At 54.0% G+C, this 27,853-nt stretch overlaps 10 protein-coding genes across 10 annotated transcripts; 9 read left to right on the top strand and 1 right to left on the bottom strand.

Moving 5' to 3' along the window:
• Nucleotides 1–1,360: 1,360 nt before the first annotated feature.
• Nucleotides 1,361–3,333, top strand: J4E87_001391 (uncharacterized protein; the record flags this gene model as incomplete). The annotated part of the gene is made up of 4 exons (XM_049373035.1): nt 1,361–2,381; nt 2,432–2,534; nt 2,584–3,103; nt 3,154–3,333. 4 exons carry the CDS (start codon nt 1,361–1,363, stop codon nt 3,331–3,333), a joined length of 1,824 nt encoding a protein of 607 aa, XP_049237693.1.
• A 1,616-nt stretch (nt 3,334–4,949) lies between these two features.
• Nucleotides 4,950–6,078, top strand: J4E87_001392 (uncharacterized protein; the record flags this gene model as incomplete). The annotated part of the gene is made up of 4 exons (XM_049373036.1): nt 4,950–4,974; nt 5,032–5,573; nt 5,625–5,997; nt 6,038–6,078. The coding sequence occupies 4 exons, from the start codon at nt 4,950–4,952 to the stop codon at nt 6,076–6,078; spliced, it is 981 nt and encodes a 326-aa protein (XP_049237694.1).
• A 2,227-nt stretch (nt 6,079–8,305) lies between these two features.
• On the top strand, nt 8,306–9,483 carry J4E87_001393 (uncharacterized protein; the record flags this gene model as incomplete). The annotated part of the gene is made up of 2 exons (XM_049373037.1): nt 8,306–8,533; nt 8,584–9,483. The coding sequence occupies 2 exons, from the start codon at nt 8,306–8,308 to the stop codon at nt 9,481–9,483; spliced, it is 1,128 nt and encodes a 375-aa protein (XP_049237695.1).
• A 1,490-nt stretch (nt 9,484–10,973) lies between these two features.
• Nucleotides 10,974–11,384, top strand: J4E87_001394 (uncharacterized protein; the record flags this gene model as incomplete). The annotated part of the gene is made up of 3 exons (XM_049373038.1): nt 10,974–10,978; nt 11,022–11,167; nt 11,221–11,384. The coding sequence occupies 3 exons, from the start codon at nt 10,974–10,976 to the stop codon at nt 11,382–11,384; spliced, it is 315 nt and encodes a 104-aa protein (XP_049237696.1).
• Nucleotides 11,385–11,757: 373 nt separating this feature from the next.
• On the bottom strand, nt 11,758–12,411 carry J4E87_001395 (uncharacterized protein; the record flags this gene model as incomplete). Its single annotated transcript, XM_049373039.1, has 2 exons — nt 11,758–12,284; nt 12,342–12,411. The coding sequence occupies 2 exons, from the start codon at nt 12,409–12,411 to the stop codon at nt 11,758–11,760; spliced, it is 597 nt and encodes a 198-aa protein (XP_049237697.1).
• Nucleotides 12,412–14,113: 1,702 nt separating this feature from the next.
• Nucleotides 14,114–15,793, top strand: J4E87_001396 (uncharacterized protein; the record flags this gene model as incomplete). The annotated part of the gene is made up of 4 exons (XM_049373040.1): nt 14,114–14,198; nt 14,248–14,440; nt 14,489–14,575; nt 14,623–15,793. The coding sequence occupies 4 exons, from the start codon at nt 14,114–14,116 to the stop codon at nt 15,791–15,793; spliced, it is 1,536 nt and encodes a 511-aa protein (XP_049237698.1).
• Nucleotides 15,794–16,171: 378 nt separating this feature from the next.
• J4E87_001397 (uncharacterized protein) lies at nt 16,172–17,005 on the top strand (the record flags this gene model as incomplete). The annotated part of the gene is made up of 1 exon (XM_049373041.1): nt 16,172–17,005. The coding sequence occupies one exon, from the start codon at nt 16,172–16,174 to the stop codon at nt 17,003–17,005; it is 834 nt and encodes a 277-aa protein (XP_049237699.1).
• A 124-nt stretch (nt 17,006–17,129) lies between these two features.
• On the top strand, nt 17,130–19,856 carry J4E87_001398 (uncharacterized protein; the record flags this gene model as incomplete). The annotated part of the gene is made up of 2 exons (XM_049373042.1): nt 17,130–17,135; nt 17,298–19,856. The coding sequence occupies 2 exons, from the start codon at nt 17,130–17,132 to the stop codon at nt 19,854–19,856; spliced, it is 2,565 nt and encodes an 854-aa protein (XP_049237700.1).
• A 3,235-nt stretch (nt 19,857–23,091) lies between these two features.
• On the top strand, nt 23,092–23,327 carry J4E87_001399 (uncharacterized protein; the record flags this gene model as incomplete). Its single annotated transcript, XM_049373043.1, has 2 exons — nt 23,092–23,220; nt 23,274–23,327. 2 exons carry the CDS (start codon nt 23,092–23,094, stop codon nt 23,325–23,327), a joined length of 183 nt encoding a protein of 60 aa, XP_049237701.1.
• Nucleotides 23,328–25,834: 2,507 nt separating this feature from the next.
• On the top strand, nt 25,835–27,792 carry J4E87_001400 (uncharacterized protein; the record flags this gene model as incomplete). Its single annotated transcript, XM_049373044.1, has 4 exons — nt 25,835–26,160; nt 26,227–26,887; nt 27,062–27,630; nt 27,702–27,792. The coding sequence occupies 4 exons, from the start codon at nt 25,835–25,837 to the stop codon at nt 27,790–27,792; spliced, it is 1,647 nt and encodes a 548-aa protein (XP_049237702.1).
• Nucleotides 27,793–27,853: the final 61 nt, after the last annotated feature.

The following is a 27,853-nucleotide window of genomic DNA, read 5'->3' on the forward strand; positions in this document are numbered from 1 at the left end:
GGTGACAGACGAGCTCAGGTTTGTGGAAGTTCGCACCTGCATCTTAGCGTAACCGTCGCGCCGCACCTGCCGTACCAGGCTGGAGGTACAACGATGTCTAGTGCAGCCTCCAAGTCTTTGGGACTCCAGGGCTATGTTTCTATATTCTGAGCGTTAGAAGCAGCGAAAAATACACACGAGTATACGAAGGCCTGGACTACTTCAAGAAGCTTCGCAATGACGTAGGGCGTGCTCACATGCCACATGGTCCGACTCGCAGGGCTGTCCAGGGCTTGCTCTCGCCATATCTCGCAACATGCCACCGACCACGACCTCGTAAGTCGCGCAAAAGTAATTCTGCTTATTGGTTACTACCAGAGTGTCTTGGAATGCCATCGCTACCTGGGGAAATTGCAGTCCAAGGTAGTCTGCCCGAACAACGTCATCTTGCATGGGATGCTGGGCGAGAGAGGGATTGTGCCGGGGGGCAGCGCACGAGAATCAAGTCAGCAGTTCATCGAAGTCTGACACGTTATGGGAGTGAGGTTTAATGTGAAGGGATATCCAAGAGATGAAGTTCACGCCGAGATCAGCATGAGGTACAGGCGGGTCGCCTCGCGCCGTCGCACGCTGTTGGGCACGAAGATCTGGTGAGATTCACCAACGACAGGACCTCGAGTGCGCCGATCAGGCTGTCTCGATGGGTCCAAGTTCCGTGGTAAGAGAGTTCGCGCGGCTGTCGTTCGGTCAGGTAGCGACTCCATGTGGCGCCCGAACTGTACCTGACTCCGACCTTGGAATCTGGTTGAAGGCCCCCAGGGTCAATCGGCGCGTTTCCACCTGGGGCGGTGCTCTGGTGAGACTGACACAAGCAGCCCCAGAACGCCTCGTGGGAACGCTGGCTGTGAACGTGCCGAGTGACACATGACAGAAGACAGATGTCTAAATTTTCGCAGCCATGCGCTCGCAGCGACGGGCAGTCGGCGTGCAGGCGACTGCTTCTGCTCTGCTGCTGCGAACTGGGCCAGAGGTGCAGCGGCTTTGGCGGCCATTGGGCAGGAAGCATGCTGGTGATCAGGGTGGGTGGTTTAGTGCAGCGTGGAGGTTACGTCATTGCAGAAGAGCGAGACAGCGCCCGACCTTGGTCCTGCTCAAACCCCACTACTCTCGCCGGGGAGTCAACTGGGCCAGCCTTCTCGATAACGTCAGGCCACGGCACAAGTCCATTCTTCTGCTTACCTTGATAACCATCCCTCTTCCCCTTCCCGTACCAACTTGCCCGTGTTCCTTCTTCCAGCCCATCCGCCGTCTCCTGTGAGAGCGGCACGTCACCCCACCACCACACCCCCCGCCCGTCGCTCACTTGTCGCTTAGCCGCACAATGTCGTCGCGACGCTACCCAACCGCTGAGCTCTATGAGGAGCGAGAGCGCGACTTCTACCGCAATGGAAACCGCAGCGATCGCAACTACGAGGAGCTTGACCTCGAGCTGCGCCGCGGCACTGGCCCGGACCCCAGGCGCAGTGCCCCCGACTTCTTCCGCGAGGACTACAACCGCCCGACGGCTGGCCCCATGGTTCTGAGAAGCCGCGATGAGGACAACTATTCGCGAGCAGGCCCCCGCAGCAGCCGCGGCGGCTTCGACGACGATGTGCGCTCTACCCGGAGCCGTCCCCCGCCTCCGCCCTCTGCTATGCGGGGCATGGAGCGGGACGACATCAGCATCCGTCACAGCGAGGCCCCTACGCGCCGCGGACGAGCAGACGACATTGACGAGACGGACATTACCATCAAGCGCCGCGAGCAGTCCCGTGGCCCGCCAGAGCGCGACGACATCATCTTCCGCCGTGGCGATGGACCCCCTGTGAGATCTGTCAGCCGACCCGCCCCGCGTCAGGTGGACGACGACGATGTGCGCTTCAGGGGCCGTGGTGGAAACGACATCGACTTCCACGCCTCTCGCAGCGAAGTCAGCCGCCACGGCAGGGACGTTTCTGCTGAACGAGGCTCTATCCGCTTCCAGGAGCGTGACGGTAACTTCGAGCTTCGCGCAAACCGCCGAGAATTCAGCCGCGATGGCAGGGACACCAGCAGAGAGAGGAGCTCCTTGACGATTAGAAACCGCGAGAGGAGTCTCCCTCCCCCATCGCGCAACCGCGGCGATCTGATCGCTAGGGAGCGCGAGGAGTTTGTCATCCGCCGTCCACGCGCGGAGTCTCCTCCCCAGAACAACCGCGAAGTCATAAGAGACGAGATCATCATCCGCCGCAAGGAGGAGCGAGCACCCACTCCTTCGCCCTCTCCATCCCCGCCTCCTCCACCCCCAGCGCCAGCTCCTGAGCCAGAGATCCGTCCCCCGATCATCCAGGAGATCATCACACATCACCGACACATCGACCATGGTAAGTGTTGTGGCTAACACAACCCAGTTTCAATACTGACAGTCGCACAGGTGTCGTCAGGGCCCGCACGCCAACACCGCCTCCCCCACCGGCGCCCCCGTCTCCTCCCCCTCCACTAAACGAGACCCTCGAGATCGAGATCAACAGACGAGAGTGAGTAGTCACTTCACATGCCATTACACACAACCTAACATTTCGCCAGGAGCCACAGCCGTGGACGTGGAAGGAGCAACTTCGAGGAGCTCGATATTGATATCAACTTCAACCGCGACCAGGTACGTCACCGCGAGCGGTCGTTTAGCCCCCCAGGGCGTGTGCACACAGCCCCCATGCCCGATATGGACTTTGATTTGGAAGCCGAGTTCTACAACCGCAAAGCACTTGAGCGAGCCTACCCTGGTGAAGCTTGGAATGGAGTTACCAAAGACTGGTCCATCATCGACGTGCCACCCGGCACCAGTCGTGTGCGCATGGATGGCATCGGTGGTGCTGCCCAAGAGATCACCTGGCAGCGCTACAACGGCGTTCGCAGATCAAAGTTCATCAGCGGCGACGATGAGCATACCACTGACATTTACAACCAGGGATCGGTGAAGCAAAAGAAGAAGGACATGTGGACCGAAATCACAAAGGACTTGGTCCTCCGCGAAGCCATCGACTCGTGCGGCTACTCATGCGAGGAGACCGACGACTTTTTCTACGTCATGGAGTACCTGCGATACGTAAGTTTGTGGTGCCTTGAACAAGGTGCAGTATACTGACATTCATACAGGAGGACGTTCTGCACCTCGTGGAGATCTCCGACGAGATCCGTCGTAAGCGCAAGAGCCGCATTCGGGAAATCGAGATTGAGCGCAAGTCTATTCACGACTCTCGCCCAGCCTCAGCCTACGACGACCGTTTCTACGAGCACGAAGTATCGTTCGACAGCCGTCGCAGCCGATACCGTTAGATTCTGAACGTGGACGAGGACCCTCGTACAGCTTTCATCTGACGCCGGACCTGCGGGTTGGAGATTCGGGAGCCCTTCAGCGAAGTCTTACACCATTGTTGAGTCCGCGACAATCTGCATCGTTTGTTTCGGCAGGCGAATCCTTCGATGAGGCCAGCGTGTTTAGAAATGTCTCGCCACCTCCGAGCAACGTTCACGGTCTTCCAGCACGCTTGTCGGAGAAAGTCTCAACCTGACACCGAACGACTCACAAGATCTCTGCAACCTGCAACGAGGACACGGCCTGTAGCACTAATGACTATGACGATTATGACTAGCATACCCGGAGCGAGTAAGAAAGAGGTGGTTTTTGCAGTTTTCTTTGATGCTTTTTCGGATGTGGAAATCGATCAAAGTGGCGGACGGCGGGGAGGTACATAATTCTCTTTTTTTCTGCGGTTACCAATCAAATTCATGAGCTTTATTGGCGTTGACGTTGTGATCTATCTGTTTGTGAACTATCGATAAAACCTATTCTAGTGAAGTCTGGCGTCGGAACTGCTTTTAGTGATGGCTGTGTGCATGCCGCAAAAGCAAGGGTGCACACACGATCAGACCACAAGTTCATTCAAGCCCTTGCCTTTTCCATCGAAATCGTGGTCACTAACACGATCGAACACAACGTTACATCATGTACATATTTCCAATAACGCTGTTCGTTTCTCCCCGAAGTGTACTATATACAGCGCGCTCGCGCTGCAAGGCTAAAAATACAGACGACGCCCGCGGGCGCCGCTTACCCCGCTTGGCACGTCCCCCCTGTCTTGTACGGGCGCTTCCACGCCTGTTACACGACGCGGCGAACACGCTCGAAACCCTGTCCGTCCCCTAAGCGCCCGCTCCACACGAGCTCAATTTCCAGCTCGTCGCGCTGCTGAGTGGCTGCCCTCGTCATAGGCGACTTTGTTCCAAGATAAGACATTCTTGAGCTGGCGTTGCGGCAAGGCGAGTGGTTGGACGAGCGGTTGGTGGGGTCGGGTTTGTGGTTGTTTCATGTGCGGCGTGTTGGCAGGCATGGGGTTTGGCGTGTAGGAGTAGGTTTGTATGCAAAGTATAAGGTCCCCGATGGGGGAGGCGTTGGGTTTAGGGCTTGTTTATGCTGTGGTACTTTACTTTTGAGGGGATTAATTGGGTATTGCTTTGCTGTTCGCTCTTTTCTTCCCGTTCTTTTCCATTTTATTGCCTTGAAACTGAAGAGCTCGGTTGATTGTTGCGCGCGCTTTTGGGTGCTATTTGGTACTGAGATATGTCTGCCATGATACACGTACGGCAGAGAGTGGGTGTGGTACTTGCGCTGCTGGCTTGTAAGTCATCTCTGGTAGTTCGAGCTACATACGATTGTCTTTGCATGCACGTTGCTGACTTGTTGCGCAGTGTTCCCAGCGCTCATATCATGCCAAAATACAACAACGAACGTCACTACTGCATCGACATTCTACCTTGATCGGACAGAAACACAATTCTCTCTCAACATCGCGGACGACTCAGATGATGTGTTCATCTACTACGCCAGTCCGGCGTACTCATGGGTCGGCGTTGGGTTTGGAGAGAAGATGGAAGGGAGTTTGATGTTCATCATGTACCCCAACGACAAGAGTGATAGTATGTTTACACGTTCACATAGAGTCCAATTGCAAGACACATGCTAACAGGTACCAGACGTAACAGTATCCGCACGCATCGGGTCCAAAGCCTCAGAACCAACCTTCAACTCCTCCGTCTCCCTTACCGTCCTCCCAGGAACTAGAGTCGACGATGACATGCTCATCTTGAGAGCGCGATGTGGCAACTGCCGCTCCTTCATTGACACCGAAGCGACAGCACACCCGATGATTTACGCTTTTGGCCATGGACAGAACCTGCAATCCGACTCTCCCTCCGCGAACCTCAAACGACACATCCGCTATGGTCACTTCACCATGGACATGGCGACCGCCACCGGGCCCGGCGGCGTCCCAGCAAAGAGCAACGCCTTGAACGGCGTAAGCATGGTGGGCGACATGATCCGAGACCACGACCGAGCGAACCTCGCACACGCAGTCATCGGATGTCTAGCGCTCTTCCTACTTTGGCCACTCAATGTGCTGCTCGTGGCCTTCTTCAAGAACATCAAGATACACGTCGTCTTCGGCGTACTCATCATGATCTTCCTGCTCGTGAGTTACGTATTGGGAGGAGTTACCAGTGCCCAGTACAATCGCGTAAGTTACCCCTTCGTCGACGTCAACACCCCCATACTAACGGGTATCCAGTCGAAAGCATTCAACACCCCGCACCAAATCATCGCCTTTATATCACTGCTACCCCTCCTCTTGACAAGTGTCCTCCCATCCCTGAAACCGTACCTCCCGCGCCTCCAAAAAGCTCTCCACACGCCCCTCGCTTCAGCCTCCCTCGTCCTACTCATCCTAACCGGCGGCCTTGGACTCCATCTCTCAGGGCAAACTCGACCGATCGTCCTCATCTACACCGCCATATCCATCGCCGTATTCCTCTTCATCTTCATCATCCAGTCCTGCATCCGGAAACGCGGATCCGCATATTCCCGCGCTGAGAGGCGACAGAACCGCGGAACGGGCGAAGACAGCGATGAGATGGTCATGCTGGGCAAGATGGAGGAGAACAGTATGCCGTATGGGCACAGTGCGGAGCAGAATGATAGTAGAGAGTTTGGTGCTGATGGACAGAGGCAGCAGCAGCATGTAAGGAATACGAGTCGCACGCATTATGGAGGTGGGACGATGCCTGGACCACAGTATTTGCTTAATATGCATCCGGGGGTGCCGGTGCAGGTTAGTCGGATGTGAGCATAGAAGGGTTTGGGGTTCATGATTGTATGATTAGCATGGCGTTTGGGATGTTGATATTGTTTGGGGTCTGTGTTATTGATGTCAGTTCATTTTGGGATATTTGGGAAGCGAGAGATACCATGGAGCGTTGGGCATTTTCTGGCGTTGGTCACATTCCTCATTAGTTAGTTTAAATCATATCGTCATCGACAAGCTAAATGTGACGCTTAGAACGTAATCTTCATCGTTATATATCCAATACAGCTTTCTCGCGTCCGACTTCAATCTTTCGCAACTTCCCAGATGTTCAGCGAGCAGCCCAGCCGGGAACCTTTGCCCGAAGATAAATCCATTCCCCCTCATCTATATCGCCAACAGACATAGCGCCCAAAAGCAGATGGGCGTCACTGACATCGCCGAAAACAACAGGGAGGATCTTTGGGCCTTCAACACGAGTGTACTGTCCTTTGGGCCCTTTGAGTGGTCTGATTGTGATGGCAGGCCAGCAGTTCTCAAATTTCGGGTCTTCGTAGCGGCAATCGAGCACGGCCAGGAGATCTTCTTCGCTACGTGTTACTAATCTGCGCCAGGGACCAGTCGATTTTCGGATGCGGAGTTTGATCTTCACGCCGCGGTTTGTGCATAAGTAGTCATCTGGCAGCCTCAATTCGTCGTCGAATCTGCGGTTGATGATCCCGCTCGAAGCGGCGAACTGGCTGGGGTGACTCGCAAATACCGAGGTAGGGGTTCCACGAGGGTATGGAAGGGGTTCTTCCCATGCGAATAGGCTTTGATCTGCGGAGAACCTCATGATTTCCTCCTGAAGCCGAACAAAAGCCTTCTTTCCTTCACCATACAGCAGTGGCATGTTGACGTCAAAGATGCCAAGGAGTGAGTATGCCATATCTTCTATTCGTGTCGTTGTGCGTCCAGCCATCCAGCTCATTCGCTTAGCCACACTCTCGTCACTTAAATCGCTTTTACCTGAAAGCACGTTTACGTCGATACCAGTGATGCGCTCCAGTTCCACACACAACGAGCTCTTTTTGCCAAGGTATCTCCATTCTTTTCCGTAGAACCACACATCCCTCGGAGCCAGTAACTCCTGTAAAGTCCATCCCCGTGTGAACCATCGCGACCTCGCCAGCTGGTGCTTGTCTTCATCGGATATGGGACCGTCAGCCCACGTTTCGGACTCCACATTGAGATCTTCGAGATAGGCGTAACACCACGCCGCTTGTTGATACCACCGAAACATGCTGTTGATGGCTTCGCTCAGCTCTGCAGAAGATGTCTTGTCGATACAGCAAGTATCCACCCACACTAGGGATAGACCGTCGCTCAGGGCCTGCTGGCAGACTTTCATAATCTTCCAGTAGCCGCGGTTGCTTTTCAAAGTGCCATCGTTTCGCAGTGACTGGTCTGTAAACTGCTGCAGAGTGACTTCGTCCTCGCCCCACCTGTGTGAAAGAATGGCATATGGAGGTACCAGATCCTCATCCATGAATACCAGTAGCTTAAGTGTGGTGGCGTCAATAAGTCGCATGGTGTTTTCCGGTACTGTAAGTTTGAAGATGGGACTGACAACGAGGTGACGTGGTTTTTGGTGAGATTGCGATGGTTGAGCTAGGCTGATGCTGCCTAGTAAGCTCTGCAGAGGGGCTCACGTTGGCAGCGCTTACGCGCATCGCTGCGCGTCCCAAAAGCACATGTACTGACTTGATAGACCGAAGAAGCGGTTGGAAACTACAGACGGAAGCCAGGTCTGAGCTTTGATCTCTGACGATACATGCTAGACGAACGACCTTCGGAGAAGCTCGGGTAAGCGCACAGGAAGCAGTCATCCGGGCCTACAAGAAGGCGTCGAGACATCGCGCAGTAGGCTGTTGCATTAACATTTCGAAGCTGGAAGTATACTTTACTTTCTCGCTAGGTTCAGTGGTTGCTTTGCTTGGTTCGGCGAATGTTTCACGCGTGCGACATGTTGACAGCTAAACTTCAGGGTCCGGCCCTTCACGTGACAGATGACGCGGCGGCAATCGTAATGCACGGCTGAGGCACCGCCTCCTTCATCCTCCTGATACTTTCGTTCTGCAACACCTCTTCGCCTTTCAACCTTTGGAACTTCCTGAATACAACCCACGATGTCTCCTAGCAAGTTGGGTGTTTTCGCCCATTTGGCGCTGGCCGCCAGCGCCGTGCTCATCCCTTCGACCATGACGAACGTGGAAGACCTCGGGGACGACCACGCTTTTGAGTCTCTCGCCATCAACCCCAGCCAGCGATCCGTCGCGCTGGAGTGCCCTGGATGCGCCGTTGCGACCTTGGATGGAAAAGACCTCAAGTGGAAGTCTGATGTTGGGAGTGCCTTCGTACGTAGTCGGCTATATGCCTCACAGCCTTGCATGCTAACAGCCAACAGCGCCTGGACTTTGACGTCGGACCCCATGGAGACGCTTTAAACCTCGACAACGCCCAACTATACCCGCCATCGTTCGGCTTCCCTCCCCAGCCTTACACTCTCACACAGGTGGACCCATCTACAAAAGAGGGTCTACGTCTGCAAATCACCGGCTATGAGTTCCGCTACGACGGCGCAGAGACTATCTCAGAGGAGGGCACCGAGCTTCTTCCGATGACCTTCCAAATCACCTCGGTCGAAGGCACCACTGTCAATCCTCCTGCGCTCCAGATCAATGTTCTGAAGAACTCGGAGGGTCGCCTCATGATCGCATCCTTCAACGAGGCTGAACGTAGCCCGGCCACACCATCAGACAAGGAGTGCAATGAGTGGCCGCTTTACTGCAAGTGGAAGAACATCATGGCCGACCGCATCGAGCAGATCAAGGGCATGCGCAAGCCTAGGCCCGGCTGCCACAAGCGACCCCATGCCGGTGCCCGTCCCAACAACCCCATGGAGCATGAGGGCATGGCTGGAAAGCCCCCGCACCGCTTCCGCCCTGGCAAGGCTCACCCGCACCACCACCCTCACCACATGGGCCAACACCGCCACCACGGCTTCGCTAAGATGGCTCGTCGCGCCTTCTTCACCATCTTCGTTCCTATCCTCATCGGTATCTTCGCTGGTACACTCACATACCTCGTTGGCATGGCTCTTGGATGTCTCATCGCTATCACCGTTGCGAAGGTCCGTGGCCAGCGCTACCAGCCGATTGCTCTGGATGAGGAGGATGTGGAAGAGGCGGAGGAGCGCGGAGAGAAGGAGGAGTACGCCGAGCTTCCCGCATACGATGCTCCTCCTGTCTACGAGGAGGCTGCCGATGAGGAGGCTGCTGTCAAGAAGACCGATGAGTCAAAGTAAAGCTTACTCTAGGCCTGGAAGACGGTACAAGTGGCGAGTGGATATGGTCATGTCACGCTTCTGGTTAGATGGATAGTTTGTAGCATGTCCCTCGTTTATAGTCCGTGTTGATTAGCTAGCTCTCGCAATGAATCTCTTTTTGTTCACATTGACGGTATTGATGCATTGCTTTGAAGTGCAAGTCTTACTTTACTCATTGCTAACGCTTGAATCCGAAATCTAACGATCTCACTGCTGCTCCATAATGGCATCCCTCTCCATGCAGATGAAACCCAGCGCAGGTAGACACGTCTTGTGGCACATGCTTCGTCCCAACATGACCACTGAGGACTTTAGACGGCAGCCGGATAAAGCAATTCCAGGCAACAATACGGATTACGTGACTCATACGTTCGCATTGGAAGGCATGCGCATGAGCAACCAGCAAGTATATCTAAAGAGTGGGACATGACCACTCAACGATAGGTTGCGACCGATATGACGCATATTTCCGTCTGCATCTTCTCAGAAAGCAGCAAGTAAGGGTATGATATAAGCCAAGTCCTGGTTCATTGAAGTATTAACATGTTGAAAGAGTTGAAGAGTCTGTGACATGGCGGTGAAAGCTTCGAGTAGATGTTTCTGGAAAGTGAACGACAAACATGATATATAAACTTTAAGAGACAAGAGCAGACAGAGTAATGAAAAGAACCTTCTCCGGAACTGAACGCGTCTTTGCTAGATGCTTGTTGCGGTGGTTGGTGTAGTTTGTGCACAGCGTGAACGCGTCGTGGAGGGGTGAAGAAGGCGTGCCATATTCGATACAAGACGCGCAAAACATTGTTCGATATTTCAAGAGGTTCTTTATATATTCAGTCGTCTTCCGATAAGTTTGCAGAGGGTGCAGCACGTTGTAGCCGCATGCAGGGCGATTATCGCAATCCGAGGTTGGTGTTCCAGTCGCGTCGGCAGGCCGCGATTGAAGTTCCCGCACGGGCCATTTCGCCGACAGCTGCATCAGCAGCCCGGCGCGCCTGCAAGCTTGGGTGGGAATTGGAAGTGCTGCTTTCCACGCTTTTGATTTTCCCCCAGATGTGAAGGCGCAAGGCCTTTGATTTCATGTTCTGACTCGACCCGACCGGGCCTAGCGCCACTCTGTGTGATCTGGAGGCACCCGCGCCCGCCGCCCTCGTCTATATAACCGGCCCACCCGCGTCTTTGGAGCCTTTTCTTTCTTCTCCTTTCGCATCCCCCAGCTTTCATCTTCATCCACGCCATTTACGCTGCACCAACGCGCGTAATATACCAATACCCATCACCTTCATCTCCACTAACCTTCCAACAACATGACTGGACGTAAGTACATCTTTGTTCCTCTTCCATTACCCTCGCATCGACGTTGTCGTCGCTGTTGCCGCTGCTGCACATGGCGGTGAGGCGCGCTTGGTGTTGAGGCTCAACGCGTCGCCCCACTCATGCACCGCGCATCACGACACTCACACACAACCACCATGCCGTCGCGGCATCCCTCATTACCACAAGACAACATGCTAACATAGCTCTGCAGGCGGCAAAGGTGGCAAGGGTCTCGGAAAGGGTGGCGCCAAGCGTCACCGCAAGATTCTTCGTGACAACATCCAGGGTATCACCAAGCCCGCTATCCGCCGTCTCGCGCGCCGTGGTGGTGTCAAGCGTATTTCAGCCAGTAAGCATTCCCAACCTCGTCGCCATGCCAGACAAGTCCTAACATGACCGCAGTGATCTACGAAGAGACCCGTGGTGTCCTCAAGACTTTCCTCGAGAGCGTTATCCGTGACGCCGTCACCTACACTGAGCACGCCAAGCGCAAGACCGTCACCTCCCTCGACGTTGTCTACGCCCTCAAGCGCCAGGGCCGTACCCTCTACGGTTTCGGTGGTTAAACATCTCTTCTCGTCACGACACATCGGCGCCCGGCATCGACGGCTTCTTGCGGCTTCTTGGTCGGGGACTGTCCGCATGGTCACACATTGTTTATGGATATGATCTGGTCACGGCTATCGGTCTTCACGGCGTTATGTTCATGGGTGGTTTGGAAATGATCAATATGAAGCTTCGATCTTCATTTGGCTACTTCAGTCAATGCATACATATTCATGCACCTTGCTGTCCAATTGTTTTGTTCTGTGACGTTGACTCATGTTGTGCCGTCTTTAACTCGAGCACAGCTTATCGCTTACTATACTCGACAGTATCTGACTCTAGACAAATCCCCTTCCACCTTGGCATCCTCCGACCGCCATCTCGTCAGGTCCACTAACACTTCTCCACGTTGGTCGCAGCCAGAGCCAAGAGGTACGCTTGGGTAACCACATTAAGCTGGTCAAACGGCTGTCCACTCTTCGAAGCGAGTATACCTTGGCGACTGATGATCTCGTTGTACAAGTTGCGATTCTCAATGTGAACGTTGCCAGTTCGAAGGATAACCATCGGTACGATCTTGACCTGGCCGAGTTCAGGAACATGGACCTTTGCATAGCCTCTAGCATGACCACAATCCGGTGGAGGCACTCCCACAATCACACCCTGGGCACCGGGGAATATCTCGACGTCTCCAGATGGACTCTTGTAATAGTGGCGTACTTCATAGCCGAAACCTTCGCGTATGGGAGCAAGGTCTGGGTTGAGGTTGGAATGGGTCCAGGGCTGCAGGTCGTCTCGAACGTCTTCCCAGAAGGTGGTTTCGGCGGCGGAGGTGTCGATGAAGCGTTCCACGGCGTTTACTCTTATGGGGAACGCATGCTCGGAGGGGATGAAGGCCATGTTGGTTGGGTGCGCTGTAGCTGAGATTCGTCAGTATTGAAGAGCTGAAGTGGGCACTGATGTGGAAAGAGGAATACCTGAGTGTGTCGTGAGTGTACTTATTGGGATTTTGACGTAATGTTGTTGTGAGGATGTAGATATGAGCATGGTGTATATAGTACGCTGATTGAGCAAGAGCTGATTTACAGCCTAGATGCGTCGAGGAAGGTAAAGGTACCTTCAGGCGGTGCTGATTCGCGCGGCACAAATTCTTTTGAGGTAAAGTAAAGGCAGCATACACTGTATGGACTTTTCCATACGCTATCCAAGTATGTCGTTCAGTGCAGTCTACTCACTTCAACTGTCATTCCCTTTCTGGATCCAGCTTCCCACCGCCTCTTCCACCTCTTTACAGCATCCCGTCACCCCAAACAACCCTCCCTCAACCCTAACACTCTCCAAACTCCACCTCTTCAACTCCTCACTAACACTCTCCACGCCATCCTCCACAACCAGCACATCAAACCCCCTGTCACTTGCTTCCCGCACCGTACTACTCACACACGCATCCGCCGTAACCCCACAAACCACCAGATTCTTCACCCCCTTCGCTCTCAACATCATGTCAAGTTCTGTATGCATGAACGCCCCTCGTCCAGGCTTATCAATAACCAGCTCCCCCTTCGCCGGCCTCAAATCTTCAATAATCTCATGTCCCTCCTCACCACGGATCAAAAGACGACCCAACGGACCCTGGCTACCTATCTCTGCACCGTTGACCCGACTCCGATGTGCTTCTCGACTGCTGACTGTTGCTAGCGAGGGATCATGACCTTCCCGTGTGTGTACGACGGGGAAGCCTGCGCGGCGGAACGTGGACAGTAAGGATGCGATGCGGGGAACCAGTGGCTCGAAACGTGCTAGAGAGTAGCCTTGTGAGGAGAGATAGCCGCCTGGTGAGAGGAAGTCGCGTTGCATGTCTATGATAACGAGCGCGGTTGTGGTGGGATACAGGGTTGAGTTATGTGGCCAGGCACACGGTGCCGTCGTGGGGATTTGAGACGTCATGGTCCTTTTGTCCCAAAATTTATGCTAACGGGTGTATAGCAGGAACGAAATGATGCTATGATGAGGCGACGCACTATCTAGGTACGATGAGTGTTGTAAGATGTTGTGATTGTGGACGTGTCGTGGTTCATTTGTGCATACATCGCGTCGTCAAGGTTACCTACATTCACATCTCCGCGCGGCAGTCTGTTACGTTCGTGTATTTCTTGTATTGTCTTGAGTGATCCTATCGCGTCGGGTTGTAATAGCCGGTTATCGGGATCGGCAGGTACCTGTGCATCTCCACTCCTTCCGCAACTGCTCCAATCCTCACGCCACAACATCATCGCAATACTTCCTTTGTACACATGTTTGCAATCCGATAGCGAAGAATTTAACTCGACGGCAAAAGGCCGATGGATGTTCTCAGCCGCATACATACCGCATAGCAGCCAACTTATCTCATCTACTGTACCCCACTTCTACCAGCACCCCGGTTGCTCCTCATGCCGCTTCCGCTCCCTATCTCGACCAATCCACTCCACACGCTTGATGCGCGATAAGACATGTACGAGATGCTTGGCGGTTTCCCGAAATGGATGCACAACCTGGGGCAGATGCTCGTTATCTAGATGACGCAGGGTTCGGCCGTTGACGGCGCCATGTCGTTCAATGGCTGCGAGAAACGGGTTTGCGCGATACCCGGACAGGTATATGTATGCGGCTAGGTAACGCTTGAACAATCGCTTCCGGGCTGTTCGCATGTTCACAGTCGTCTCTTGACCTTCTTTCTCTCGGTTTTGTGATCATCGAGATGGTAGAGATGGCGCACAGCCCAGAAGAGAAGAAGATCGTGGAGGAGGCCAACAGCGACGATGATGTGCTGGCGCAGCTGGGATACACCCAAGGTAAGTCCATAAAGTTATAATCGCGAACTTGTACTGATTGCGTTCACAGAGCTGAAGCGTAGCTTTGGTCTACTTGGGATGGTCGGCTTCTCGTTCAGTATTGTGACTTCATGGACCGCACTCTCTGGTGTACTCATCATTGGTGTTGAATCGGGTGGGCCGCCAGTCATGATCTGGGGCTGGCTGTGCGTCTGCCTTGTGACACTTGCTGTTGCGTACTCAATGGCTGAGATGTGTAGCGCGTATGTACACCTGTGCCTGACTATATGGCCGAGCTAACCGTCTCTAAGGTACCCTGTTGCAGGTGGGCAGTACTCTTGGGTAGCTATTCTGGCACCGACACGCTGGGCTCGCTCGATGAGTTATCTCTGTGGATGGTGTGTATTCTCAAGATGACTTCCCAATCACTTCCTAACATGAATAGGTTCATGCTGATCGGAATCATATGCATGGGCGCAGTCAACAACTTCGTCGCTACGAACTTCATTCTCGGTACCGCCCAGCTCAATTATGGCTTCACGATAGAGCGATGGCACACAGTACTCATCGCTTATCTCATCACTTTCATCGCAGCGGCATCTAACATCTACCTGCCACACATCCTTAACAAGCTTTCGAAAGCGATCTTCATCTGGAATCTCACTTCCTTCGTCGTCTGTCTCATCACCATTCTGGTCACCAACGATCACAAGCAATCGGCGAGCTACGTATTCAGCGACTTCGAGAATTTCACCGGATGGAACGCGCCATATGCTACATGCCTGGGGCTTCTTCAATCAGCGTTCGGAATGTGCTGTTATGACGCACCTTCACACATGACCGAAGAGATCAAGAATGCCCGGAAACAAGCTCCCCGCGCGATAGTCATGTCGGTTTACATTGGCTTCTTCACCGGATTCGTCTGGCTAGTCGCATTGTGCTTTTGCATTGGCGATCTCGAGGAGACGGGTGCTACCGCGACAGGAGTACCTGTCATTGCCATCATATTCAATAGCACGAACAGTGTGGCCGGAACATCTACATTAGCATCTATGATCGCTATCATTGCCACAGTATGCGCCAACTCGCTCATGGCAGAGGGATCAAGAGCTGTATACGCGTTTGCAAGAGACAACGGGCTTCCTTTCTCGCACGTACTAAGCAAGATTTCGACAAGATCGGTGCCGGTATACGCTATTATGTTGACAGCCGTCGTACAAATGGCTTTCAACTCCATCTACTTTGGTACAACGACTGGCTTCAATACCATCATCGCCATCGCCACACAGGGTTTCTACCTCTCGTATCTAATGCCCCTGCTCTCCCGCATTCTCGCCCACTTCTCCGGCAAGAAGACTCGATTGGAAGGCCCGTACTCACTCGGTCGCTGGGGCATTGTTCTCAACATTATCGGGTTTTTGTATCTGGGTTTCATCTGTGTCGTGTCCAACCTACCTAGTGTCACGCCTGTGACGAGCGAGAACATGAACTACACTTCTGCGGCGACAGGAGTGGTTATGTTCATCAGCTTGATATTTTGGATCATGACTGGAAGGAAGAAGTTCACTGGGCCTGATGATGGGAATCTGTTGGATGTCGGGAGACATGTCGCGTAGGCTTCGGGTACCCCGCTCGGTGCTCTTTGTTGTAAATCGGTGTCTCAGCTTTGACATGAGAGGATTGAACAATAGCGCATCTTCAATTATCATCTACTCAGCTCTGTTGACATGCTTGTGAGTCACTGTGACGCATAGCGCAAGGGTCGAGCCTCGCTACCGCCTGCGGTTAGCACAGGGTCCACGCACCTGCATCCAGGGATCGTTTGATGATTACGAATCGATACCACAGAGTCCAACCCCACAACACCCTCACAGCTTTTGGCCTGACAAGAATCCCCTCGCAAGCCGTCTCGCTTTGCCGCCGAAATACAAGGCGCGCACCATCTACGACTACCTCGGGCGACCAGTCTCACATCATAGACACACTGTTACACCATGTCAAAAAGAAAGAATCACCGCGAAAAGGCAAGACTCAAACGTCGACGGGAGCTTAACCAGAAAGGATACAACATCGCCAACACAATCGAATGTCGGACCCTGCGGAAAGGAGCAAGGAAACAGATCGCACGCGAACGCGCTGTAAGACTATGGATCTATCCCTGGATCATGGCTCCGACAGACCGATTTCGACATTCGTATCCAAAAGCCAGTCTTCTCGGCCTGCCTTCCGAGATTCGCCAACAGATCATCTACGAAGCGTTCGGCATGACGGAGCTAAGACGCATGGTTGAGTACACAGAGAACAAGGGAGCTTTGGCGGCAGCTCTGACCAAAGAGAAGGCGCAAAAGCTGAAACAACGACGAGAGACAGCAATGGGTATACCCATGTCGCAGTTCGAAAGCGACTGCATCACGATGCTACATCGGCGCATTGCTGACTTCTGTTGTGTGTCACATTTCTTACACATGGACATGGAGTATGTGGGAAAGCTATGGAAGAAAGATCTGGAGAAGTCACTCAAGTGGCAGTTCTCGGCGCCGCTGAAACTGCACAAAGCGCCTACCCAGGAAATGGTTGACGTTCCGAGACGAACAAGGGGAAAAGTGGTCAAAGTGAAGGGGCCGGGCAAGCATGCTAGGCGACCCCCGAAGTGTTGGAAGTGTGAGGAAAGACATCACGACAGAGATCCAGTCTGTCCGATGGCGAGATATGATATTGAGAAATGGCGGCGACTGACGAAGAAGAAGAATAATAGGGATGACTGGATGGATACAACGCAGCCATGCTCGCTGTTCGTGGGGACAAAGATAGTGTTTGCCGACGACTAGGTGGTTGAGGTAGGTAGAATGGAAGTTGAAATACAAGCCGGGAAGCTATCTTGTCGCTGAAATAGTCAGAATCAAACTTGAAGTACAAGCCGGGAGGCGGCATTTCGCTACAGTCCTTTAAAGAATGACTGTGATACTCAATGTAGTCCTCACCCATATTGTGGACTATCGCGCGCACCATGAGTGAACGCAAGTCGTCTTCACCTTCACTAGACCGGAGCTGCTCTTTCCAAGGCACAATAGCCAGATACAATAGCAGGAAGCTGAATTCGTGCCAGCTATTGAACAATAGCACTGGATTGGTAGTTGCCATGTATCTTTCGTCCTGAGGATCTGCTTCCATCTCTTGCTTTCTCTCCAAACCCTACTCACAACTACATCTTCATACTCACAATTCAAACAAACAACTACCTTCAAAATGGACGGCGAGAAGATGGAGTTCGGCAAGGAAAGCGACTACTTCCCTTTCCACTTTTTCCCTCCCTCCAAGCCCCTACCCCCCGCTCAGGGACCGACTGGCGCTGGCGCCAAAATGAGCTTGAGCTTGGATGTCTTTCCGGGGCCGGGGGCTGGGGACAAGGGCGCTAACTCCGGAAGCGGTGTCTTGGCATTTGCGACAACAAAGCAAGTACCCACGCTTAAAGAGAAGGATTTGTCGCGACTGGTGGAGGAGGAGAGCGACCACAACATGTCGGGGCAGGAAGAATCTGTGGAGCAGATCAGGCGAGACCGCGACGAATACAAGGAGTCACTTGTTCGCGAATACGACCGATACGGCAATCTTGAGTCGCAGCACGATCGACTCAAGGAACAACTCACAAAGTCCAACAACGACCTCGCCGACCTACGGCGCCAGCGCGTCGACACCACTTTCCAGCTCGATCAAAGCACTTCGGAGCTTGCGCAAGAGCAGGAGAAGACCCACACCCTCGAGACGCGCAACGCAAAACTTGCCCAAGAGCTCCAGAAGAACGAGACGGCCCTCAGCGAGGCCCGCAAGCAGATCGAGAATCTCCACGCCGACGTCCAGCAAGCGCAACAAAATGTCAGAGCCGCCCTCGCCGACCGCGACGAGTACAAAGTGGAGCTCGAAGACTTGAACTTGCAGTTCAAGGATCTAACTGCGCAATGGCAGGAAGGAATGGAAACTATCGCCGAGCTGAAGGAGACACTCGAAGAGCACATCAACTTTGAGGAGAAGAACAACCTCCAGGGCGACATCGCTGAGGCCAACGCCGAGCATGAGCGCATTCTACGGGTCGTCGAAGTCAAGGACGAGCGCATCAGCCACCTCGAGTCGCTGTTGCAGAAGGAAATTGAGCGCAACCGTCACGAGCTCGACGAGAAGGCTCGAGCCGCCGCTGCTTCGCCCGTCGACGATGACCGCCACATCGGCAGCATGGAGGGTACCCTTGAAGCAGAGCTCGAGAACTCCGGGATCAACGACGATGATTGGATCGCAGCCGATGCCAGCGACTACGAGCCTTATGTGCCATCGTCTGCCTCCGAGATCCACGTAGCCGCCAGCGTCGAACCGCGCGATCCTTCGCCAACATCGCTGTCCACCAGCCCCGTTCACCAGGCCGCCAGCACCGAGCCCGAGGCTGCGAAGTCGCCCATACAAACCGTCGACGTCCGCGAAGCTGCCAGCACCAAGCCTGAGACCGCGAGGTCGCCTACACAAACGCTTGAGGTGCGCGAAGCCGCCAGCAGCCCGCCCGCCGAGCCAGCGCGCATTCCGCTCTCCTTCTACAACGTGCGCGACATCTTCAACTGCGCCCCGGAGCAGCCTGTTGGTGCGGTCTTGACTACCAGCACGCCAACTGCCATCAGCACCGCGCCCATCGAACCCACTCGCGTTCCGTACTCCCTCGACGACGTGCGCCGTGTCTTCAGCTATTCGCCTATAGAGCCTGCTGGTTCGCCTTTGGCCCTCAGCCCGCAGAACATCACCAGCACCGAGCCCATTGAACTCGTGCGCCCTGCGCTCTCGTTCCGCGATGTGCACAGGATCGCTAGCACTGAGCCCATGGACGCCGGTCGCGCTGAACTCTCGTTATACGGTGTAGAAGACATTGCCAGCTACGCGCCAGTAGTGCCTGCCGAGGCGCGTTTCGCCATGTACGAGGAAGAGATTGCGAGCCTTTCACCCCGCAGTCCGGTGCCTGTTGCCTCTACACTTTTTGGTGACGAGATTGCCAACTTTGCGCCAAGAGAGCCCGCCGTTCCTACACTCGCGCTGAGCCCAACTGAATCTATCAGTACGAGCCCAGTTGCGCGTGAGAACTCCACCGCCGAGCTCTCCACCCAAACTGACGCACACGCAACCACCACCGAGCTCTCCACACAGACCGACGCGCCTGCGCTCACGAGCCAACTTCTTCCTCAGGCGGCTCTCGAGACGACGCCCGTCGAACCCAACACCCAGGTTGCCATCGCCAAGCCTACCAACCGCATCACTCCCGTCATGGTCACCCGCGAAGTCAAACCCGTCGAGCAGGCCCTTCACCAGCCCGAATATCAGCGCCCAGTCGCAGCTTCGTCCAAGAAGATTGGATTCATGGGATGGATCCCCTGGTTAGTCGCGATCCTTGTGGCGCTTTACGCACTCGTTCAAGAGGCCGAGCTAGCTGCGTGGAAGAACGCGAACGGTGTCGGTTTCGGCGGTGGCTACGGAAACGTGGCTACTCGCAGTGGAGCTTACGGCAATGGTCGCCACCTCTTCGGCGTCATTCCCATCGGTATGGACATCGGCGGTTCGTGGGTGTCCGAACAGATTGCGCGACGCATGTCTGCGGCCATCTCTCTCCTCGAGGACTTGGCTGGTATCCCGATCGAGCCTCATTACTGAGCTTGCTGGGCACAACTGGCATTTGGTATGAAGACTCGCACCTTCGACAAACCTTGATGATCTACCTAACGCATCTCACCGCTTGCCGTCCATCATCAGTCTAACGACATCTACGACTTTGTGGGAAGATCACGTTTCGACAGCCATTTACGACCAAGTTGAACTCTCCAGCAGCGTTATAACCGTGCTTACTTTAATGCTTTTCCTTTCTTTCATTGCTTCACGAAATTGCATACCCGGAACAAAATACCCATTCCGACTTTCCGAAAAAAGATGTGCTGGGACACAGCATCTACGACGGCGTTTTGTTTAGGCTCCGGCCTGTCGTTCCAGCGAGATGGACTGTTTATACCCCCAGATACCCCCCTTGACCTTTTGCTTCTTTCTGCCAGCTGCGAGCAACGAATGGACATGTAACCTCCCGCCGCGGGATACGATTTGTTTACCAAACCTGCGGCGGACTTGGATACGACGTCGGCAGTTGCCCTCGAAACGAGAGATACGATTACGACTTCAGATAGCACATTAGACTAGACTATGATGATTCTTCACGCCCAACAGAAATCCCCAACCTCGTCTCAACGTGAAGCCCGATTACGCGTCGTGAATGCCTCAGCTCGACAGGCAATGTCCAATTGTTGGCTGGAGTAATTATCTCGATGATGGGACGGTCGTCCTCCGCAAGCCTTCACTGGAGGATAATGGACGTGATCCATCATCTCGGGAGGAAATGGAAGAATGCGAACCCGGAGTTGAAGAGGACACCGTTGCTTGGTCAATTCATCAGTGCCCAATATCACGCACGGCAGAGTATCAGGCAGAGTATTATAGCGGTCGGATGAATCATGAGCCTAAAGATATTCGTAAGCGGTCAGCTGAACAGAGTGAGATCGTCGCGACCGGAGAAGGTATCCTAGATGTGTTGCGGGAATCGCGTGAACTCATGATTGTGATATATGCTGACTTGGTATTGATATGATACTACTGGTACTATACTACATGGTCTCTACTATGTCTATTGCGCATCATTAACGCAATATGTACAGATTGTCAGGTACACTGAGATGCAATGCATCAAGAGAGATACATACGATTACCCCCACGCGCTTATATCTTCGAACGCAGTTGCCGGGAGTATTCGGGCCGCTCGTGACAACAGCGGAAGCATCAGCGCCCAAGGTGACGGTCGACTGCGCGGCCAAGCAGCGGAAGAGCGCATCCTTGGGTCCGAGATGGCCGGACTGGGATGCACTGTCTATGTTGGGATGTTGGGGACGATGAAGTAGATGAGGGACATGCCGTGCGAGGTTTGGATGGGGTTCAACTGGTGGGTCGGGTGCCCTGACACCGGCGGATGGGGATGCAACGGAGAAGAAAGAAAGCGGTGGGTACCCTGTTCCACCATAACAATGTCAATTAAGCGGAAGGAATTCAGATGAAACTCATTGAGAAAGTGGCTCGAGGCGCAATGGCCACGGCCGCACGTCGTAGCACGACAGTGCCGTGATGGCTGGATGTCGGGCTAACGCCTATGCCGATGCTCCTACTCTTTTCGTCTGAAGTTCTCGACCACGAGAACAAAAGCCGACGACTTTAAAGTTTAATCTGACAGGAACAAGTGGAAATGACAGAGACTACTACTAGTAGTGAAGATATAGAGTTCCATCACGGTGGCCATTGCAGAATCGGAAGGGTGCTGGCTTGGGCAGCACGGCAGGCTGCGTGCAATCAAGAGATGCGCATCATTGAGCGTCGCAGCATACATGTGGTGACACGAAAACACGTGCTGTGCTGGCGGAGCTGCTGGACCTGATGGGTGCCTGACGAAGATTGCGCTGGAGCGGTAGGTCTGGAATTTGGACTAATGAGAACCAGCCACGACGAGGAAGCACGAGGAGATGGAGCCCTAGTGTGCGGTAGAGGGAAGTGTTCCTACTGGCAGCCCGTGCTTGAAGGCTCTGCACGCTCGAGGATAGGCTTGCACTCCGTTTTGGCCGCGGAGGCGATGATGCTGTCACGGTAGAGTGAAGAAGCAGTGATAGAAGACGGATCGTCGTGCACGCTGCTGGGCTCGGCCGCTCATGAGGAGGCGGCGCCCGAGAGAGTGGCATGTTGGAGCGGCGGCAGCGAGTCGGTGAAGGCTCTCTGGACCGACCGACGCTGGGCGCACAACGTCACAGATGGCCGAAGCGAGCGACCAGGGCGTGGCCTTGGTTGTTGTTGGGGGTGATGATGCAGGGCTCACCGGCGGACAGGTAAGAAATGTCTGTAAAAACACCAGCGGCTAGCCCCGAAAGCCTCTCCACACGCCGGCAAACCTTGAAGGGCTCGTCGAGCAGTGCAAATGGCTTTAATTTGCCCAATCACGGCTAGCAGCGCGCGCGGTAAAGAAACAAGTGCCTGCTGACAAGCGACGATGCCCGTTTGCATCACCGTCGCTAGGGCTCAGAAGGGTCAGGCTGGTCTCGGGCACCCTCGCAGTTGCTGCCCAAGCGACGCCACCTGAGGGCTGCCCAGGTCCGTCTCCACACCGTCGAATGCGCACCAGACGCTCGAGCTATGGAGACTGCTGGCCCATTCGAATAATTAGTTCGGCTGCCGACGGTACGCCGCTGTTTTCGTCTTCTTTTCTCTTCCCTTCTGCTGCTTTCCCATCGATCGCATCTCGACAGAACCAGCCTGCATCAACGCCGCCAAACCAGTGTCACAAGCCTGCTCTCAGCGTGCTGCCCAACCGCTTGACCTGCATCACCGCCATCACCCCAACGGCCAATCACCCCCCGCTCCCGCTGCAAGCCATTCTTCAGTTGCGGCTCCTCGACTCTTTGAGCACTCAGTAAAGTACTCTTCCCGTCGCCCGTACGCTGCGCATTGTCTGCCAGAGTGCGCATAGTGCTTGGATCTTAGTTCCCTCTACTTCCGAGTACCTGCTGTGACCGCCCCCACCAGGAAGCTGCATCCAGCCACGCCGTCAAGGTCCACTCTTGTCACAGGCCAGACCCCCCAAGGTGCCGGTATATTGGTCAAAACCCCGCTTCTGCGTCCTGCATCTCTGAACACCTCCCTCCTGGACTCTTTCTGGACACCTCAGCCTCGGACTCCCAGGACTGCTTTTGCCCGTATCTTGGTTGCCTAGAGCCCCTCCATCTTAGCTCCCATAGCTTGGCCCCCATTCCAGGACTGACATCACTGTCATCTTTCTTTTCATCCCCTTCACACACGCCTCTCAATAACCATGTCGCGCGCAAATCAGTGGTTTGTGCCAGGCGATGGCATCGCGAGAGAAGTCATCACCGCCGACATCCAGCGCTACCTGGGCCCAGATGCGCTTGTCAGGCCCGGCACAGGCACCGGAGAGTACCAGGTCCGCACATGTCTCCTTGATGCCAGTACGACGGAAAACTAACTCTCTCACAGGGCCAGCCAGGCTACTGGATAACCGCGTACCGCACTCTCACTTCGGTAGGTTGAGCCGTCGGACGGTGCTCGCGCACTTCGCTAACGAACCCCCCAGCAAATGATTCAGGACTTGAAGATGGACTCTCAGCGCTGGCAACAGGAGCGCCAGCCTGGCGACGTCGGACGTGGAGGTAGCCATAGTCCTCAAGTGCGCACTACTAAGGTATCTGGGGGCTCTAACGCTTCATTAGTCGCTTACCAAGACTCTCGTACACATGCTGCTCGTCAGCATTGGGGTCCGACAAAACCGTATGAACACGGTGCGCCCAAGTCGGCGGCGGATCCCTATGACCAGCCACCCCGCCAGTCGTCAACGTCGTCTAGAGCGACAACGTATGCGTCTTCAGGCTATGGTAGCAGTGATCCCCATTATACCACGACTCCCACATCCGCGTATGGAAGTTCGCATCCAGGATACCAGGCTTCCTCCGTCTCCGCTGCTCCCAGGACCCAGCCAGCGGACCCGTACTCATCTTACCAACAGCCCAGCGGACGGGATTACCCTGCGCAGTCTGCTTATTCCTCTTACCCAGCGCAGACCCCAGACCCCTATGGACGCCAGCCGGCCACCCAAGCGACCCAGTACGCTACTCCAAGGTATTTTGGTTACTATGACGAACCCTATTTGGTCTATCGCTAAGCCCCATTAGTGCCACAGCAGCCGCTCCTGGCTACTACATTGCCTCTGACGGTCGTCGTAAGTCATTGCAGTCGTTGCGCGACTCCACAACTAACATTTCTCCCTCAGAATATCCCTTGTCGCAACAACCTCAATCGTCACGCAATCCACAGTCTGGCACCTCTAGGTACAGTACAAGATAGAGTCCATCTCCATTGACGGCCTTGTCCTTGTTCCTGCGTCGATATACCGAACCCGGAGATACCCCTTCTTTCCAAGCTACTGGATGGTGCTCTGGAGTCTGGCCACTCTAATGTTTTAATGGATCCATCTTCTACCCTCTGGGTACCGTAGGGAGTTTGCCATTACCAAAAGCATCCGGACAGATTTGTTTCCCTGGGACTTAAGCCATGGACCCATACCTCTCCCAGCCTGGCGGAGCAGCCCACAGGAGCATTTACTACCCGGATTTTCTTTGTTTTTGATCTTATGTACGTTAATTGGGAAATTGGGTTTCGTTTCTCATTCTCCTCACACGACTGGATCTTTGCTCTGCGGGATGCGGAACCAATTCCTGCCATGGATCTTCCAGCCTCCATCTGGACATGTATTCCGCTCATGGCTGTCATTATCATGCAATTGCATCAATTCCCCGGATTCTGCTTTTCTTGCTATGTATATACCTACGACACGGGCGTTGCTCCACGAAGTCGATGTTTACGAATGAACGGTTATCTGCCCATGCACAGCATGCGTAGAAGTAAACACCACTGTGCCCATCACATTGCTTTGATCCCGCATTGGATTGCGGCTGGATGCTTCGCACCCACTCACCTCACTGACATCACCACACTGACGCTTCGTTCATCGTGCTTGACAAGCTATCCCCCTCGCTCCCTGGTGAAGTCATCACAATCTAGGTTGTTCTGCGCCACCGAGTCACTTCATGCAATTCGCCTCAATGGTACGATGACTAGCATGGGCGGTGGGTTGATCTCGCATTCTGCCTCTACCCGCCGATCGGCACGATTATCACCACGCTACGGCAATCTTCTTGCGCCATTTTCAGCTGCCCCACGTGACTATGCAGATCTCATGCCGACACCCGGACTGTGCCTGCCAATATTATGCTGTGCGTGCTGTAGAGGAGCTCTATGAGCTCCTGATAACTGTGGCATGTTCGTGTCGATTGAATTCTGTGTACATGTGGGTACAGATGAACACCTGCTTGCGTGCATTGCCGAGGTAGATCTTGCCACCACACCGACGTTGCACGATCTGCATACTTTAGGTGCGCAGATCCCTAAACCTCCCAAGCTGAAAATCTGAAAAAAAGAAGCTATCCAAAGTTTGACGACCTCACGAGCTTCGCCTCCTGACGCCACAAGCTCAAGCCGATGATGCAGCGTGCAAAATCTCGCGAGCTAGCTATCGTCTTAGCAGGTGAAGCGGCTCGGCCCATTCTAGAACCACATTGCAAAACCACTCTGAAGCTAGGAGTATAGTCTTGCGGAATCGTTTACTTCCACGACGATCCTCTTGCTATCGCTATAAGGTTTTTAACTTTTAGCCGTGCTATCTAGTCACCTCCTCGGAGTGTCTGGTCACCACGTGTTCTCACGAGTCAGGATGTCGCTTTCCACGTCGGTGACCAGATCCGAAGTTTCCTCCGCTTGGCCAAACAATTATCCGGGCCTAACACATCCGCAATTGAACATCAACGCCGAAGGGCACCGTTATCTCGCAGTAGCAAATGCCGAACCCCTCGGCATCCACCAGCGATAGCGGAGATACTCCCGCAATTTCGAGCTTGGCCCGTCGTCACAAACAGACTACATCATGGGCGCCGCCATGTTGGGTTGCAAACCTTCTACTACTCTAGCTCTCCACGACATACACCATGATAGCGTTCCCAAAGCTCTGGGTGGCTTCGACACTCCTAGTCCAACAGGTGTTTGCAGGCCGTAATTTACTGCCGCGTAATGTAACGGAAACGTATGCGACGGGCTTGTTGCACGAGTCGATGGACTGGATGGATATGTACTATGACAACGAAAGAGGCTATCTTTTCAGCTTGGACGCGGCTGCCCTGACGCATGACACGAGGTCGAGCGTCTGGTATGCGGCTGGCTTGCTGGCGCGGAATGAAGCCGATGATGTGGAGCAGGCAGTACGTATCGTGAAGAACGTCATTGGAGGGCAGTTCAAGAACGAGAGTGAGCAGTGGTGAGTTTGGTAGTCCGAAAACACCTTCTGGTGTTTCTGTAGCTACCCTTGCTGACATAACCCAAGGTACGGCGACTATCAAATCTATCCAGAAGAGCCGACTGTGGGTACGGAACAATACCCAGCTGTCATATACAACTCATGGGATCCTAATTGGCGTGGCTTCGTCGGCACAACCCTTGTTGTTATGCTAGAAGAATTCCCGCATCTCCTCCCTCAAGATGTTCAAGATTACATACTGGAGAGTCTGTTCAACACTACGATTGGAGATAGCTACCGTGTCGGCGGCGTCGACGATGATAACCTCTACCCGGCCTACAGCAACCCCTCTATCATGAGGGCTTTTGTCTCCGGATACGTTGGTCGCCGCGCCAACGACTCCAACATGACGACTGCAGGCGAAGCCTACGCGAAAGAGGTCATTGATCTGTTTGTCCGCGACAACACGCTTTCTGAGTTCAACTCTGGGACGTACGCTGGTGTTTCGCTGTTTGCGCTTACGCTCTGGGCGAAGTATATGCCAGGTGATAGCATAATGGGCGAGTATGGACCGAAGATGATCCGTGATACATGGTCGGTATTGGGTGAGCTATATCATGCGGATTTGAAGAATGTGGCTGGGCCCTGGGATCGCGCGTATGGGTTTGATATGAACCGGTATCTGAGTATCCTGGCGCTGCATATGTGGACGATTGTGGGCAAGGAGATGGCGCCTATCAACAAGAAGGTATGTACTGTTCTCTCTCAAATCACATCAGGATTGGGTACAACTCGTGTTGCAGTATACTCGTCTTAGCAACTGTTCACTTGTTAAGATATAGCAGTATGTACACTGCAAACTCCGACACGGATTCTAGCCATCTCCAGCGAGGGAGACACAAAGCTAACGATTCGAACATAGCCATATGCCATGGGCCACAAGAACGACTTCGCAATCGGCCCCCTCGTCGCTATCCTAGCACCCTACCACAACACTCTGGTCCCCAACACAACTCTCTCATCGCTCTCTTCCTTCCCCGGTACCCATACCGTCCAGACTTCCGCCTTCTCCCCACCATACGATACCTACCCACGCAACATAACCGCCTACCTCAGCCCCAACCTAACCATCGGCGCGGAATCCTTCTCGGAAAACGTCGTCGGCGGCCCGTCCATCAACAAGAACTCGTTCAACCCCGCGGTCGTGCAGTGGAAGAGACAGGATGGAAGTGTGGGTTGGATGAGTCTGTATGCGCAGACTATGGCGCTGGATGTTGTTGTGGAAGAAGGGAGTCTGATGCTCGAGTACCCGATGGGGAATTCGTCGAGTGCGTTTTCTTTCTTGGTTGGCACGAATGGGTGGGATGGGAAGAGGGATGTGAGGGGTTGGAAAGATGTAGAGGGTATTGACGTTGTGGTGTCCGGGTCTGTGGATTTGGAGCCTGAGGTTACGTTTAATGGGCTTGTTGGCGGAGCGGGCGAAGTCATAAAGTAAGTTCCACGAGGATCGTCGCGTGTGAAGAAGGAGGCAAGAACAATGGTCGTATGCTAACATGATACAGCGACTTTGAGTTTTGGAACTTTACGTATAGGATGCCAGAGGGGAGCGAGGAGGTGCCGCGAGTTCAGCTCGACTTCGACGTCGTGTGGTGAAGTGAAGGATCGTAAACGTCAGACTACATCATTAGTTTTGGCAGTCGTGTACCTTTGCAGA

This window comes from Alternaria ethzedia (genome assembly GCF_023757985.1).
Source record: "Alternaria ethzedia strain BMP 0044 chromosome Unknown scaffold_2, whole genome shotgun sequence".
NCBI lineage: Eukaryota > Fungi > Ascomycota > Dothideomycetes > Pleosporales > Pleosporaceae > Alternaria > Alternaria ethzedia.